We start from the raw sequence: 16747 nt of genomic DNA, 5'->3' as shown, positions 1-16747 counted from the left end.
CCAGTGGGGAAAGGAGAGAGAAAAGGAGTCCAAAGTAATCAGCAAGGTGGCATTATTCTTTAAGAGCTGGTCAAGCAGCTGACTCCAGGGCCAAGAAAGTTCTGTCCATTTATGAAATTTCAGGTCTATAATTGGCAGTGCAATTCCTCCATAAGCAGAGTGTCAGATAAAGAATAATTTGTGTGTGTGGTTGCTGGAATTGTTTTGAATCATTCTGATGGCTCTCATTCCAATGACTTATCAGTACACTTAAAATAAAACCCAAACTCCTTGTGGAATCTACAAAGGCCTGGGGGGTCTGGATTCTGCCAACCTCATACAGCCTTTTCCCTATACTCTTCCCAGAATCGTGGCCAGGTTTCAGCCATACTGGCTCCTTAAATCCTTTGGGTAACCTCAGTTAAGTCTCTCTCCCAGGCAGTGGTATTTCCTGCTTCTCCTACTTTACTTGCCCCTTTCCCTCTGGTTCCTTCCTTCAGGTCTCTGGGCACCTAGTGTAAAGGAGACCACCCTTCTTCCCTTGGCCAGTGTCTCATCACCCTGATTCACTGTTGGCCACTTATCACTATCAGAAATCAACTCCATATTTATTTAATGATAAAATAATATAATCTGATGATTTATTGGGCATATTCACATGCCAACCACTGTTCTAAGGATTTTCCTCATAATAACTCAATTAATCCTGATAACAATCCATTATCGTTTTCACCGCATCATTGCGGTGAGGAAACCAGGACACAGACAGGTTAAGTACTTTGCCTGAAGTGATACAACTAGTTGGTGACCGAGAGAATCACTCCGGGGTTTGTTTCTTGGTTTATGTCTGTTCTCCCATTGGGCTGTAAGCACCAGGGGAGAAGGGCGTTTGCAGGTTTTGTTCACTGCTGTATCCCAGAATGTAGCATAGTGCCTGACACATAGTACGTCATTCTTTAATGCATGAATAAGATTTCACAGACCTACCCCTACTCCCAACCTACCCCTACTCTCAACCCTTGCTCTTTCTGGGAGGTGTGTGCAGATGATATACAATCCTCTATTAACTTTCATCAAGTCGGTGAATCAAGTGATTTCTGCTTCCAACAGACTCCAGGTACTCAAATTACGGCAGTTCGAAGTATCAAAAATTCTCCTTACCTGGGAACACTCGGAGTTTGAGATAGAAGTGTCCTCCGCGTACCCACGCATGCTCTGCCTGCTCGGGGTCAAACCGGCTGTTGCAGGCTCTGCAAGCGTCAGTCCTGAGACTCGGTTTTGTTTGGTTTCAAAACGATTCTTGGTGGAAGCCACGCCCTCCTTACCATTTTGGCTTGAGGGACGCTTAGAATTTTACAAAATTTCAAGACCCATGGGGGCTGGGGTGGGTTCTGGAGAGAAGACTCTAGAGCAGTAACCAAGAAATGTTTTAATAAGGTATTTTAGGGCGCTCTCTGAGAGATGGGATTTATATCTCGGAATTTGAAAATACACAGAAAAGGGGGGAAGGAGGGAGGTAAAAGCGGGGTGGGGGGGCAAATATTTTGTAAAATTTGTAATAAGAAAAAGTAAAAGTTTATGATTTAAACAAAAAGTGTATTATTTCTCAAGATTGATTTTTTTTCATCTGCAGTCGACTCTGGGGAGTGGGGCAGATTAGCTTTCCGGTAGCTGAACACCTCGAGCATGCCTTGCGCTCACACTCCCTGCAGCAACCTGGAGCCCAGGCTACGAAAAGGCTCCCCGAAACCGGCACCTGGAGCTTCCCTCGGTCCCTTTTGGGAATCCCAGAGGGGCCGCAGTGAGCCAGCAGGGCCGGGGGTCCCGCAACACCTCGGCGGTCCAGACGCGGGGCTTCTAAGCTGGCCTCTTTGAAAACCTGCCGGGCGAGAGTCGTGTGACAAGTTCTCCTCTTCTCTTTCACTCCCCGTACCATCTTCTCCAAGCCAGAGTCTGCACATCGTCCTCTCCCCGTTGGGCTGTAGCTCAGTCCGGGAGGCCTAGGAGGGGAAAACTTCTGTCTACTGGAGAGGAGGGGTTGGGGGCTAGCAGGTAGGCAGAACACTGAGGCCAAGCAGGTGGGTCTAGGCTTGGGGGTCGTGACTTTCATGCTAGGTCTACTAGACTGCATTTGGAGTCCTGTCCCCTCAGCTCCAAGGCATGGAGACGCCTGTTAGAAAAGTTTAAGGCTGAACAGAAAGAAATTCTCCAGTGACTTCTTTGCGTTGGGCTGTGTGTGCACCCTGGACACTCAAAGATGAGTAACACGAAGCCACTACCTTCGAGAAACTCGAAGTCTGATGGACTGCACGGGCTGTGACAGGGTTCCATATGAGGCTGAGAAAGAGGCCATGAGGTGGAGAAGGTGTAAGAGGGGGAACGTAAAAAGGGGTTTTAGCCCAGGTCGGGAATCAAAGAAGGCTCCCTAGAGGAGGTGAAACCTTGTAGGAGACCCGAGATACGCAAAGGAGTTAGGCAAAAAACCAGGTGGAACGCTCCCTAGAAAGGCACAGAGCCAAAGATAGGAAGGCTCTTTTTGAACCTTGCTGGGGAGCCAGGAGAGAGGGGACAGGGCAAGAAGTGGATGTGGATTGGGTTTTGACTGCTGAAGGCTCTCCTTCCCTTCACGTGAATGTCAACGGTTCTCAGAGCGAATCCATGTTGCTCTGTGATCCAGACAACAGGCTTAGGCTGGCACGTGGCGTGCCTTGAGTAACTGCGCTGCGCAAAGAAGCTGAGGACGTGCACACGGAGGACGTGCGCGCGGATTCTCTAGGCAAAGAAGCAAGCAGAAAAGGCACCTCCCCGGGAAGTCTTCAGCCCTGGAGTGGCGTTCGACCTTCTGCACGAACTCCAGAACGCGGATTAAGCAGGAGGCGCGTTTAGGTGACCTCTGTCCCAAGACCTGTTCTGGTGGTGACCAAAATTGCTGGTTCTCCCAGGGGCCACTTCTCCAGGACGTCTAACCCGGGATCTAAGCCTAGCAGGGAGGCAGAGCTCAGAGAGTTTACAAAGCAGTCAAGAAGGTAAAGGCATAGGCTGAGACAGCATCAGGCCAGGCCGGGGGATCTGGGGAACTCTTTCTCCAGGCCCAAAGCTAAGAAGTCTTGAATAAACCGGTGGCCAGCCAGCACTATGCAAGGACTGTACGAGGCAGCGTTGTCCGCCTAGGAGACGCCGAGATGCCGAGTGGGGATCGTGCGCTCCTCGATCCTGAGTTCCCTAGCAGCGCGAAGTTCAAGTCTCAAGGCCAAGATGAGTTGCAGGATGCTGTCTCCTGCCAGTCAGTGCAGCGTGACCCAGACAGCCTGGGGCTTCGAATTCTGGGTGGTCAGTGGCGCCCTGCCCACAATTGCCAGCCTGCCAGTGCACGCCCTTTGTAATAATCCGCTGCAGACTTCGGATTTCGAGCTGAGCTCTGAGCGCAAGATGTTTAAAGAGCAACGCGGACAAGAGGAGTAGGTGGAGATATGAGGACTGAAGGAGAGGGCGCACCTGCCCCAAGTTGCCTCGGAGCAAAAGGACTGAGTTGGCCTGGAGGCTGGAAAAAGAGAAAGGGTCTACGACCCGGTGCCAGATCCCCTCCTTAAACAGTTTTCAAGGTGTTGGTGTGCATTAACAGAAACCTCTAGGTGTGGTTTTGGTGTCCCCTGAGGGTTCCGGAGTGAGATTTGGAGGGAATCGCTGGACTCTGTACCTCTGTGCAGATGTGAACGTTTCTGTTATCCTTTGCCAAGCCGTCGTGATCGTCCAGTGGGACTCAAATGGCCTGGGCCCTGGACTTCGGATCCCTGGCGGACTCAGCACAGCGGTCAGTCCGCAGGCTGATCCAATCTGAGTTGGAGTTGTCTGTCCCTCTTGGAAGCCCTCCGGGAACTGGGCTGGAAAGGGCTTCTACTTGCTGGTACCTCAAGCTAAATGAAACCTCTTGAAGAGAAAACAGGGGTAGAGGGCAGGGTGAACGCCAGGGCTGGGGCTGAGAGAAGTGTGAAGAATGTGCATCTGCTCGCGAGCCCACGCGGAGGTGGCGCTCCGGGCGCGAGGTATACAAGAGAAGCCAGGTCTCAAGCCAGAGCCTAAGTGAATCAAGAGCAGGCTTGAGAATCAGTCCTCCAGTGCAGTTTATTCGTATGGCAGGTTTCGATGGCTACAGTAGTCTAGTCGAGGGTCCCGCGTTTGGCTTAAGCATTATCTAATCCTCAGACGTGGGGTGGAAAAAAAAAACAAAAAACAAGGTTTCAAATTCTGCACATTGGCCATCACCGCTTCCCACTGGAGTCACTTTTGGCAAATCGCGTAGCCTTCTCAAACTCAGTTTCCTAATCTGTAAAATGGGCATAGCGTCCATCTCTCCGAAGAGCGCGCCGAGGATGAAAAGGGCCCACATCTTTCTAATCGTAGAAGGAGAAGCAAAGACTTCGCCTCAAACTTGACAAACTACAATTCTAAAGAAAGAACCTCTCTCTTCCTGCCTCGTTCTATGCTTACCTCCCCCACCCCCAACCGGCCTAAGCCCGCGGAGCCACGCGCCTTTCTGGTCGGTCCTCCCGAGAGAGGCTGGTGCAAAAGCCAATAAGCCTGGAACACACGCAGGTCCTGCTGGGCCTGGGACAATGGTTTCCATTTAATAAATATTTCCCCCAAGGGCATTTCAAATCGGGCAGGCAATTATTCAAAGGAAACAGGCGCGCAGTTTGGCTCCGCGGGTTATTTCGTCCTCTTTACCCGAGGAATGCTCATCTGACGCAAGAAACGAGTCTCCCTTTTCCCTGGATGGGAAGAGGCGCCCCGGGACAAACCGACCCTGGGTGTGGATACAGCCTGAGACTCCGCTCTAAGGTCTCTGCTGAAACGGCAGAGGGGAAAATCACTCGCCCGCCGCGCTGGCCGACCTTCAGATTGCACTTCCCTAGGTTTGGACAGATGTGGAGGGAAAGTTGGAGGTTTAAATACACTAAACAATAATAACATAAATAGGAATCGTGATGGAAATCCTATCCCTCGCCCCCTCCACGAAAGTGAAGAGCGGATCGCGGTGGTGCTCTTCGAGGCTCACCAACCAAGGTTTGAAAATTGTGCTGCCGGAGGCAAGGCCTTAGGGCATCGGCATGGAACACACGGCTGAGCTCGCCCGGGTGCCGAATCCCGGGGCAGGGTGGAGGCGGAGCCGTGCCGGCGTCCAGTGAGAACGCCGCCAAAGGACCGCCCAGGGCACTGCTCGAAAAGTTTATTTCGCTTTTTAACCTGAGTTTGATATATTCTTTTTCGCTTCCAAGGATCTTTGACGGGGCAGGGGCGGGGGGAGTGCTGTCCTTGCATTTCGTGGCAAGGCTGTCCTATTTATCAACACGCGCTCTCAGCTTGCTCCCTCTGCTGTCCCCTCCCCGGGTCTTTGTATTCGAAGCCCTATTTCTCCTTTGCACAACTGGGAAAGGAAATGGGCACGAAGAGTTTTATTTGTTGACACTGCCAGAAACAAGGTGGAATCCAAATCCGGCGTCCTGAGTCGGCCGCTGGGTTCTCTGGCTCTCCGGGTCTCTCGCTCACACCTCTCCCCGCCCCCAGCAGTCACGCTCCCTCTTTCCTAGGCGGGCGCGCTAGCAGGTGCGCCCCCTCGCCTTCTCTGCTGCTGATTGGCGCCCAGGTTGGGGAGTCGCCGCCCCGCGCTTATGTCAGAGTGCGTGCCGTCCGGGCCCACCTCGCCTTTGAACTTCGCCGCTTTTGGCTCGCGTTCACCAGCCTCCCCGCATTCTCAGCCAGGTGCTGCGCTAGGCGAGGCAGCTCCGGGAAAGCCACGGGCGGGGGGGAGGGAAGCCACGGCCGTAGACACAGGAGAGAAGAGGACCCAAGAAGGCGAAGGTGGAGAGGGAGAGAAGGAGGAGCTTCTTGCCCTCTCCAGCAAATTACCTGGCCACTTAATCCCAGAGACTCCCGTACTTGGGCCCCAGCCTCTGGCACCGACAGCCCCCCAGCCGGCCATCCTCTCCTTCCCCCGTCCTTCCTGCCCCCGCTCGTCCCCCGGGGCCTGCCTGGGTGCCGAGACTGGCATGATCAGCTGAACTTTGTGGGGTTAGCGCTTCTCTCTGGCTTCCTCTCTGCGTTGCGGAGGCGAGGGGAGCGCAGACCCCCGGCTCAGGACGGACAGACAGGCAGACCGACCACCGCGTCCAGGCTCGCCTGCCGAGCCACTGCACTCCCCACCCCAACCCGCCTAGCCTCCGGGACCATGTCCAAACCTTCAGACCACATCAAGCGACCCATGAATGCCTTCATGGTATGGTCCCGAGGCCAGCGGCGCAAGATGGCCCAGGAAAACCCCAAGATGCACAACTCAGAGATCAGCAAACGCCTAGGCGCCGAGTGGAAGCTTCTGTCCGAGGCAGAGAAGCGGCCGTACATCGATGAGGCCAAGAGGCTACGCGCCCAGCACATGAAGGAGCACCCTGACTACAAGTACCGGCCGCGGCGCAAGCCCAAGAACCTGCTGAAGAAGGACAGGTATGTCTTCCCCCTGCCCTACCTGGGCGACACGGACCCGCTCAAGGCGGCCGGCCTGCCCGTGGGGGCCTCCGACGGCCTCCTGAGCGCGCCCGAGAAAGCCCGGGCCTTCTTGCCGCCCGCCTCGGCGCCCTACTCCCTGCTGGACCCCGCGCAGTTTAGCTCGAGCGCCATCCAGAAGATGGGTGAAGTGCCCCACACCTTGGCCACCGGCGCGCTGCCCTACGCGTCCACCCTGGGCTACCAGAACGGCGCTTTCGGCAGCCTCAGCTGCCCCAGCCAGCACACGCACACGCACCCGTCCCCCACCAATCCGGGCTACGTGGTGCCCTGTAACTGTACCGCCTGGTCTGCCTCCACCCTGCAGCCCCCCGTCGCCTACATCCTCTTCCCGGGCATGACCAAGACTGGCATAGACCCCTATTCGTCAGCCCACGCCACGGCCATGTAACCCCCATCCCGACCTGCCAGACCTGGAGGGCGGCCTGGAAGCGGGGTCTGCACCCTGTTCTCTGCGCCTAGCCGGGGCCTGCAGATGCCCCCTACCCTACCCCAGACTCTGCCTCTCTCTCTTGCACGGGAATGGTAGGGGCGTCCCGCCGGACCCAAGGCGCAGACAGGTGCCAGAAACTTGTGAACGGTTATGACAGCTATACAGCTGCCCCTACCGCGAAAGTCCCAAAACGAACCTCCGACTGTGCCCTCTTTGGACAAAAAAAAAGTAGGCAGTTTTGCTTTATTTATGTCCCCTTCTCTTTACTCTGATGGGCTTTGGACTCCAGAACTCCCAGATCCTGGTATTATATCTAGAATATGCATATTTTTTTTCTTTTGCACCCTGAAGAAATAGCTGTCTCTTGTGTTTTGCCATCAGACACAACTAGGTGCCATTTGCTCTTCATGTGTGGGGGGAAAGGCTTAAAAGTTTAAAACCACAGAAAGGATAACATTTCTATTCAAAATCATGCTATGACAGTGTTTGCTTCTTTAAAAGGTAAAACAAAAGGACCCACATGGTTATTTACTTTGTATAAAGCAGTGCTCCTAGAGACCTAAGTTTACTTTTAGACAGAATGTCAGGTTATAAAGTCAGGAAGTAGAAAGTGAACAAAAATTAAAAAAAAATAAAAACATCTTCAATGGTCATAAATGTTTTGACAATGTCTTGGAAATGTACCTAGAAGGATTTCACCTCCTTACTCTGTTCATTTGTTGAACAAAGATGTTTTGAATAAAGACAATCTGTCATTGCAAAAAAGTAATCTTTGATGTGCATAAAATCTGAAGTGGAGAGGCAAGGTCTGGGGAGCTGGGTGGCTAGGAGGCAGAGTGTACACAGAGCGACTCCAGCAGTGGCGCTGGCAGCTGGCCTGCATGGGCTGAGCTTGGTGGCCCTTGGGGTCGGGTGCCTAGGGGCCCAGAGTCTAGGGTTTGTCCCTATCATGCCCTCTGGATCCACTTTTTGCCTTTAGAGGCTGGACAAAGTTATCTGTTCCTGGGACTTCACTCCTTCCTTGCATTTTTCACAAAGTGGTCAGACCGCTTGAAGGAGCAAATGAACTAAGACAAAGGCCAACCTAGACTTCTGAAATTTGAGTGCATTTTCTTCTTTTAAACCAACTCCAAAGGAATGGAGAAAAGTACCAAGTCTATAGGGAACCAGTTGCCCACAGAGCTCCATGTCCTGCTGTGGGTGTTTAAGTTCAATGCCAGGGAAAGAGAAGTGGAATGGTTTTTTGGTTATTTGTTTGTTTGTTTTAAATAGGTTGTCTGAAAATGCTGTTTCTAGGTCTTCTGGGGGTTGGGGGTTTGATACTGGTTTCTGTGTTTTATAAAAGTCTAAGAAACATTGAAAAACATGTGGTAGTTTCCCACTCTTGACTGTGGGAGACTTTTTGCTAAGACCCTGCAGATGTAAAGGGAAAAGGCAGGCGATAGTGACACAGCTCCCACATGGAATTTTTTTAAACATCATAAAAATTAAATAACTCATAGCCCTTTGTGTTTATTAAGGAAGGGAAATGGCCTTTTTCTTATCCCTGGTGGGTGAATGTTAGCTTGAAGATTACTCTGGTTTTCACAGGGAGAAAGGACCGTCTGATTCCTCCAGAACTACTCTTTGGAACTTGTTCTCAAAATCGAAGGGTGCCCCCCTAATCCTTGTCTCCCCCCAGTCTCATCCCCACAGCCGAGCTCACCAGTATTTTTGAGGTCGGTTGCTTTTCTCACTGGCTTTGATAAGGTGCGGGGTCGAAGCGGGGCGGGGCGAATCGGGGAGCAGCCTAGCGGCTGGGCTGCTTTCTGCTGCTGTTGAGGGATTTGTGCCCTGCCTCGGTTGTTTCCAAAGAGTCGGTGGCTGCAAGTGCACTGAAACGTTGTCAACAGACACCAAAGCCTAAAACCACGGATTAGCATATTGTCCTCAAAACAATTAGAAGTGTTTGAGGTGTTATTTGGAGCCTATTCATCTGAGCCCCTTTGTCAAAGGGGGATTTTCATTACTGAAAAAAAAAAAAAAAGTTAGCAGTTGTCCATCTGGCTGAGCTGAATAGCAAAGTGATCCGTGTTGTATATGCTTTTCTCATTAAGAGCTCTTTTGAGACCGATGTTAGAATTAAATGGTATAACACAATTAACATACACGGGCGCTGAATAGGAAGGGACGCCTATAAATAATAGATAGATAAATAAATGAGCGATCAGGCGTAGGTAAACAAAGGCGGACTGGGGGACGGGGCGGGGGCGGGGAGCGGGGGGAGGCCGGGCGGGCTGCGCCACGCTTACTTAGCATCACAAAACCCTCTTACAAATCGAGACAATTAGGAAGTGACTTGCCTCTGGTGGCCGTCGGGTCTGGGGGCTCCGGGCGCTTAGGGAAAGCCCCTCCTCCCGCCCCCTAGGAAGCCCTGGAGGCCCAGGGCGGAGGCTTCGCGGTTTCGCTATGATATAACCTCAACTGACAGTCCTGTCAACCGCTCTGATCTCCCTCATAGCTCAGTGTCCCTTAACATCTTCTAAGATGGAGCTTACAGGGGTCTGGGTGTCTCCCCGCAGAGCCCGGCGCACCAACACCCCGGGTCCACAGAGAACCCCAGGCCGAGGAGGAACCCGGCGCACCGCACCGCCGGCCGGCCCAGCCGACTTCCAGGCGGGGTTAGGCTGGGAAGGGGCACCAGGTGGGTCCGAGTGTGGAGGGCTTCAGGCGGCGGCAGTTGGAAAACTGAAACCCGAGTTCCCGACTGAGCCGGCCCTGGGGACTCGGAAGGGAGCTCCAGGAAACTGGTTGCGCCGTGGCTCCGAGGCGCCGGTGCGCCGGCTGCTGGGTCGCCGAGGCTTCTTTCCAGCCAGCAGGGAGCAGGGGGCCCAGCGCAGGTCCTGGGACCTAAAGCCGCAGACCTAGCTCCGGCCGTTTCTGCCGATCACACCTCCTCTCTATTCCGGGCTGTTGGATATACGCAGCTGTCTGCGCTCCTGGGGTCTGGTCCCAGCAGGGACCTGCCTGAGCTCTGCCTCCCGCGCCCCGCGGGCTGCCGAGCCTCTACCGAGGTGCGCGGCCGGGACTCGCCCCAACAAACCGCCCAAATCCTCCCCGTCAAGCCGTTGACGGGCCGATTACTGACTTTGAAGTCAGACGCAGACGAAAAGAAATCCCCTGGGGGTGGCGGCGGGGGGGTGGGGGGAGCAGTCCCTGTCAAACCTGTTTGCTCACAACTGTCTCTTTCTTTCAAGAAAATCATTAAAGCAAACCTGTAGGGAGAGCAGTGCCCCGCCCGCCGGAGTCGAGGAGAGCCGCTTCTCCCGAGCGCGCGACGCGCAAAGAGCCACCAGGAGTTCTTTCGGGCAGACTGCTCGGTCGGGAGAATGAGCGCTCCCTCTGCGCGCCGGGCGCCCGAGACTCTGCAGGAGGCCACTCCGTCGACCCCTGTGAGCTTGGCGCGCGTCCCACGGCCCGAGAGCCCGGGACTTCTGCCCACCACCCGGACCTCCTTCGGGCAGGTTCTGCAGGGCAGATCCGGGCCTCTTGCCTGCGGGTGCGATTGCTTCCAGGGAACAACCACAACAAAAATTGACCCAATAGAAGCTGCGCTTGCCCGTGCCTTTCCTCAACTGGGCTTTTGCTAGGAGCGCGGAAACCTGGCCAACAGACCGGTCGCTCGGGATGTCAGCGGGCGGCGCTGGCCCGGCAGAGGCAGAGTTGTTTGGCTGTTAGGTTTTCTTTTTTAAACCTTGGCAGCCGTTTTGTTCAAGGACACACTGGCCACATTCTTCTGGGAGATGCAGGATGGTTGGATCCCCTCCGCCCCTGGCTTCTCCTGGAGACCCTTTGCAGCTTTTCTTGTTTTGGATCCTACTCCAAACACCTTCCCCAGTTTTGGATCCTACTCCAAACACCTTTGATACCCTTCCAGTTTCTTTTTTAATATCAATTTCCTTAGAACTGCTAACTTCATTGATGGGAAAGATCGGCTACTTAAGAGTAAGACGTACTGAGGTGGTAGTGGCTGGGTTCTGAGACCCCTTAATATTTGCATTTTAAAATACGATCTAGGTAACCTCCGGGAATCCCTCCAGTCATCTAAAACGGGATGGATGATATTTCAAACAGGGTAGGGCCTAGAGGACTTTCATTATATCACAACATCCAGAGAACCCACTCTAGCGTGGGCAGCTTCTTTGGAGAGATCCCAGACTGCCAAGGCCCGGGAAACTTGGAGAGCGGTGGCACCAGGATTGCCCTGGAGGACTCGTGTTTTTTTTGTCTTTTTGTTGTTGTTTTTTTTTTCCGGCTCCTCCTCAGCTCAGGCCTTGCCACCATTGTTCAAGCGGACAATGAATTTCAAGTCATTTGAATTTGAATATCCGGTAACTCACAAGATTGCTGTTAAGAACTCTCATCTCTTTACTGAGCTCACTGTACCTGTGTTTAAGTGTTAAAAGAGGAAGACAGGCAGAAGGGGCCCATTAGATTTGGGTTCAGGAGACGCTGGGGCCGGTGCTTCGTGCCTCCGCCGAGGGGCGCGCGCTCCTAGGCTGTGGCCCTGCCCTGGCCTCGGAGACCTCGCAGACCCAGGTGCACTGCTTGGGCTGATTTCTTTCTTGGCGCTATGGGATGAGACTTATCCTGGAGCCAGAAACGCTAGCGCAGGGGCGCCGCAAAGTAATGAAGAAACAACATTAAGTTGGGGGAAGGTGTGGGCCGCTAGAAATCCTGGGGCGTCCACACCACAGACCGCAACCCGAGACTTGCGGTCGCCTTGCCTGAATCTCGGCTCTGTGCGCGCCTGGGGCCGGCAGCTTGGTAGTGTCCGCCGTGGCACTGGGAGGGGACTGAAGGAGAGAAGAGGGAGCTTCGACACTTCCTTCTCGTCCAGCCCCCTGATCTGCGTCCAGCTGAGCGTCACTCGTGAACTCCTCGCCTGTCCCTGGGGCCCGGGTGTGACTTGTGCTCTCGGAAAGCGGGAAGAGCCCCAAGCCCAGGACGTTCTTGGGCAGCCTCCCTAGATTCTCCGCCCTCTTTGCTCACATCTCTGCTCTAGGCATCCTCTCTGACCCCCAAAGGCCCCAAGAATTTGGTACGAGTTGGAAAAGGGAGCAGGTGCCTAGGCCGGATAGAGACCGAAAGAAGTCCACGAGCTTCCTCTTTGCTGCCAAGTGGAGGAGTTGCGCTACTCTGGCAGCCGGTGGCCGTTTCCAAACTTTTTTACTCTTGGGCTGGGAGAAGCAATGCATTCGGGATCCCCGCCTTCGAGGCAGGCACTGAAGGGACTTCGGAAAACTCTGCCGGCCTGCAGGGTTCCACTCGGCCTGGAACTGGGAGGAGACCCCACGGACGCGTGCTGGACGATCCACCGCACATGAGTGCGGGTCCTCCTTGCACCTCCAGGCCTTTGCGCCATTCGCCGCTCCCTGCCTCTCCAGGGTGTTTCAGGGTCCGGCCGCACCTCGGAGCCCGGAGGCTCTGCGGGCGCTAATAGGCGGTGAGGAGGGGAGGTGGGTGGGAGGCGCGTGCCGGGTGCGGCGGGAGAGCTGGAGCGGCGCACCCTCCTAGCTGGCAGAGGGCGGAGATCCCGGAGTCCCGAGTGCCGCTTAGCTGCTCCCGACTTCCTGCAGCCGGGCCAAGCCCCCGCGGGCTCTCCGGGCGCCCCGCCCGGGGACCGAGGGAGGAGGGAGAGGAGAGGGAGGGAGCCGGCGGCCGAGGCGCACGCCTCCAGTCCGCGTTAGCCCGGCACCCCCCGTGGCGCGGCGAGTCAATGGGATTTGCACACTCGAGGTGTAACAGCATTACTGCATTAATTACCATTTCCATTTCACGTCCAGATTGTTTACTTATCTGCGGGAAACATATGTCGGGAGAAGTTCACATTCCGGATTCTGCTCCGCTGCCCAAGGTGCAATTCCGGGGAGGCGGCGAGGGGGAGGGGAGGGCTTCAGATTTTTTATTACACCCTCTAGCCTTATCTGCCGCTGTAAATTATGAGGATCCTCCATTGAGCGGCATATGGAGATTATATACTTTTTTGAATATCGTTTCCCAAAGCCTGCAGATTTTCACTTTGAAATGAAACAATCCTCCGCCGGCTCCCTCGGGGCCTGGAGCCTGCTGCGCTCGTCTGCGCGACCCAGGGGACCCTTTTTGCTGGGCCAGGCTCGCACCCATGTCCCTAGTGCCGCGGCCAGCGCCCAGTGGAGCCCTGTTTCCAGAATCTGAAATAATTTCACTAGGAAAACCTAGTCGTACGAGGTGTTCGAGGACCCACGCGGCGCTCTGCTCGGTTTTCTGCACCTCAACCCCGGACTTCTGCGTAGTTTGCAGCTTTTTCATTTCGGATACCCGCGTAGACGCGAGCCCACTTCTGCCCTCTTCCTACGCTGGGCGGCTCCAACCCCGAGGCGAGGGTCGAGTTGTCCACGCCCGCCCACTGCCGCCTCTCTTGCGCTCGAGCATTTCTAAGGTTCCCCAGGGCTTTGGTCTTGGGACAACCCCGGCTTGAGACCGCTTCTTGCAAACCCCGAACGGAAATCCTGCGAGGAAGGCAACTGCTTCCCATTCCCGGGAGAAGCAGGACCGACCAGAGCAGCGCAACCGAATCCCATCTTTCTTATCTCCCCGAGACTCCTTTCAGGCTGAGATCAGAGAGGGAGGGAAAAGGAAGAGAGAATCATTGTTCTTCTTTTTTTTTTAATTTAATATACCAAGCCACCCGTTCAGGTCATTTATATGCTTAATTTAGTGATAAAAGTCAATAAGCACAATCACAGGACTCTCCCCTCTTTCAGTTTCTTTTGACCATATTTTTTTTCACAGTAATTGGAAAACCAGTAAAACATATATGCCACTGATTTCCACCCCTTCCTTGTTCAATGCTTTGTCTGCAATGCAATTATAAGAAATGTGCTTTTGTAATTTGTTTGGGTTTTTTTTTTTTTAGAACATAAGGGGGAAAAGATACCTTCTATGCGATTATTTTTTATCTTGTTTGGGTTCGATTTGCAGAATTACACACACCCTGTTTATAGACACCCACTCTCAAAAACAAAATCAGAAATTTCCTTGATTTTTATGATTCTAAATATCCCTTGGGAAGCCTAGTGTGATGTTATAGCAGAAACAATTAAATGGACCAAAGTAATGCAATTAAGAAGGAGAAAAAATAAGCCGGTAGAATGTGGAAATAAACAGATTCTTTTCCACTAAGTATTGTTTTGGGATTTCTAATTTTTTCTTTGAGACTTCTAAGAAAATTGTGAGGTGTCACTTCTCTCTTCTGGTCTATCTGTAATTGAATCTAGGTCACTATTCTAAAGCAAGAAAAGTCTGCTTCCCACTTTCTTACATCAGGCTGAAATTTGGGGAGGGACAAGGGTCTCGCAATTTCATTTAAAATGTAATGGTGGATGAACTGATAAGCAAATAGGGAAAAAGGAGTCTGCTAAAAAGAAAAAAAGGGGAGGGGGGCATGGTTTTAATATGCTCCAGATGGGGGGAAAATGATTTACATGAGAGTTTATTTCCTCTTTGCTGATATGAAAGAATTACAGATACAAAACTCACTGATCTATAGAATAAAAAAAGAAAAGAAATGTTATTTTCCTGTAAAGGTGTCAGTTCATTTATATTCATTTAACCATCCATCCATCAATTCACTTTCTCACTCCGTGCACATTCTCTCTGGCTCTGTTAAATCTTCCCCCATCATACACTTTGCTAGAATATGCAATGAAGTTTTCTTTCTTTAAAATAATGTGAGAGTGAGATGAAATAGGTAAAGATAGGTAAAGAGGGAAGGTTTTGTTGTTGTTTTCAAATATCCCTGACAATTTAACATTATGATTTTAGGGCAAAATTTTAACCATAGTCACCTTTCATTGTTGCTGCAGTTTGAGCCTGAAAGATTATATGCAGAGAATACACGATTATTTTTTCATAAAATATTCATACAGTAGAAAGACGTTTACCAGTTGAAAACCTTTGTGTAACATAGAAATGTACCAAAGGATGAATTCTTATGTAGAGTCAGATGTTGGGTCAGTAATGCATTGTTTTATTAAAAGAGTTGTTATGGACATGAGCAAGTTCACATTTCCCTGAAGATTTCCTGCTTGGTCAAGGTATGAGCAGCACAAAATCTTCTGTGTTGAGAGTTGAAAGGTCTAAATACCTGTGAAGCAAAATTTGCATATATCAAGAAAGAAATGAGAGGTGCTCTCATTTGGGGATTCCCAAGGGGAGACAATTACTTAAGAAAAGGTATTACTTTTCTTGAAATAAAAGATGATGATAGATGCTTTTCACCCAAATAAAGTGGTAGTATAGTATCACTTCCTGGAGAAGGAAATGGCAACCCACTCCAGTGTCCTTGCCTGAGACTCCCAGGGACGGGGGAGCCTGGTGGGCTGCCATCTATGGGGTTGCACAGTCAGACACGACTGAAGCGACTTAGCAGCAGCAGCAGCAGCATAGTATCACTTCCAGTTTAAAGTCACCCAAATGGATGATTGGAGACCTAAGCAAGGACAAGATCAACTGTCAACATCTGATGATGGTTTCACAGTTAAGAAAAACAGTAAATGCATTCCCAGAGAAGTTTATCTACCCTGAAGACTAATTCTTTCATTCTCCCCTCCCCTTTCTCATTCTTCCTCCTCCTACTTATGTTTAGTTTTCCTTTTTAGAATGTGAACACTGCTGTCAGATCAGAAATTTCCTTCATAGGTCTTCATAAATTATCAGCATCATTTTTCATCATGCTGGTTTCTTCCCAGTCTCACATCCTTCTGCTATGGTAATACATTTACTTTCCCATCTAATTTTTAATCAAACCAACTGAATATGAGGCAAAAGGAATAACAGCTTGGCCAGAAGTTAAGATATTTCATGTGTGTTTCTTACCGCAAACTCCATAGATACACTTGAAGCGAGTGCTTATAAGTTACCTGGATGAGATGACACTTTTAAGGCATTTAAAATGTTCTCCTTATCATTGTCTTTTACATCCTGGGTTTTCCGGACTGTTTGCAATACTTATACCTAATAAGAAGGGTCGATTGGCTTTGAATTCTCTTTGAGAAGGAAATTGACAAGAAAAAAACTGAAGTCATCTGTAGCTGAACTTGGTCCAAATACACTCTTAGTTTACAGTGAGCCATTTATGTATGAATATAAATATGCTACACTCTGAGTTAAAGTGAGCACAAACAAGGTGTAAATACAAACAATTTACTATCTGCTGTTGTGACAGCTCTAGCTGTCTCTTGGGTTCAAATCCACCTTGTTACCACTGGCTTGGTAAAATTCAAAGTGTATTACACAACTCACTGTAGCAGCCTTCACAGCTAATTTGTTAGGTGGAGAGGATTGTCATCAGATGGAGGTCATACTGTCATATTAACAACCTTTACTCCCTTTGCAGATGGACGAAGTTACTCCAACAACTTAAAATGTGTTTTAAACAACAATAAAATGTGTTTCTTGAAAACACATTTGGTAGTAAACAGGTTAAATGAGTGATCATGGCAGTAGGCTTGGATTTTTTATTTTAGGAAATTTCATCGGCAAATCTGAAGCCACGCCTGTCATTAGTTCTCTCTATGTCCTAGTCCCATCCTTCTGCAGGTGGTCTCTTGAGGAGTTCTCCTGGCACACTAAGACTGCCGGTCCCTTTGGGGGTTGCCTCTTGCTCTCTCATACCAACTCTCAGAGGACATTCTACAGGGACATTTTATTCTTACCTTCTCTTTTTTTCTTCTTTTAATGGGAACAAAAATTCGG

At 51.3% G+C, this 16747-nt stretch overlaps 2 protein-coding genes across 2 annotated transcripts; one reads left to right on the top strand and one right to left on the bottom strand.

The window, feature by feature from the left end:
• Positions 1-680: 680 nt before the first annotated feature.
• Positions 681-12374, bottom strand: LOC107132214 (uncharacterized). Its single transcript, XM_059889917.1, has 4 exons — positions 12148-12374; positions 11737-11923; positions 10225-10680; positions 681-1979 (listed from the first exon to the last, which is right to left on the bottom strand). Exons 1-4 carry the CDS (start codon positions 12372-12374, stop codon positions 1677-1679), a joined length of 1173 nt encoding a protein of 390 aa, XP_059745900.1. The 3' UTR covers positions 681-1676.
• SOX14 (SRY-box transcription factor 14) lies at positions 6206-6928 on the top strand. Its single transcript, NM_001163781.1, is given in 1 exon segment — positions 6206-6928. A coding segment is annotated over 1 exon segment (723 nt).
• Positions 12375-16747: the final 4373 nt, after the last annotated feature.

The sequence above is a fragment of the Bos taurus genome, chromosome 1 (genome assembly GCF_002263795.3).
Source record: "Bos taurus isolate L1 Dominette 01449 registration number 42190680 breed Hereford chromosome 1, ARS-UCD2.0, whole genome shotgun sequence".
Classification (NCBI taxonomy): Eukaryota; Metazoa; Chordata; class Mammalia; order Artiodactyla; family Bovidae; genus Bos; species Bos taurus.
The sequence above is the reverse complement of the archived record's forward strand: the minus strand, read 5'-3'. Positions and strand labels throughout refer to the sequence as shown.

What these genes read in the sequence shown, in the direction of transcription:
- LOC107132214 (XM_059889917.1), bottom strand. Translation starts at nt 12,374, where the DNA reads ATGGCGCAAAGGCCTGGAGGTGCAAGGAGGACCCGCACTCATGTGCGG. An exon ending in AACGGCCACCGGCTGCCAGA is followed by an intron (nt 11,924 to 12,147) that starts GTAGCGCAACTC and finishes GCTTTCCGAGAG; the next exon opens with CACAAGTCACACCCGGGCCC. An exon ending in CGCACAGAGCCGAGATTCAG is followed by an intron (nt 10,681 to 11,736) that starts GCAAGGCGACCG and finishes AAAACCTAACAG; the next exon opens with CCAAACAACTCTGCCTCTGC.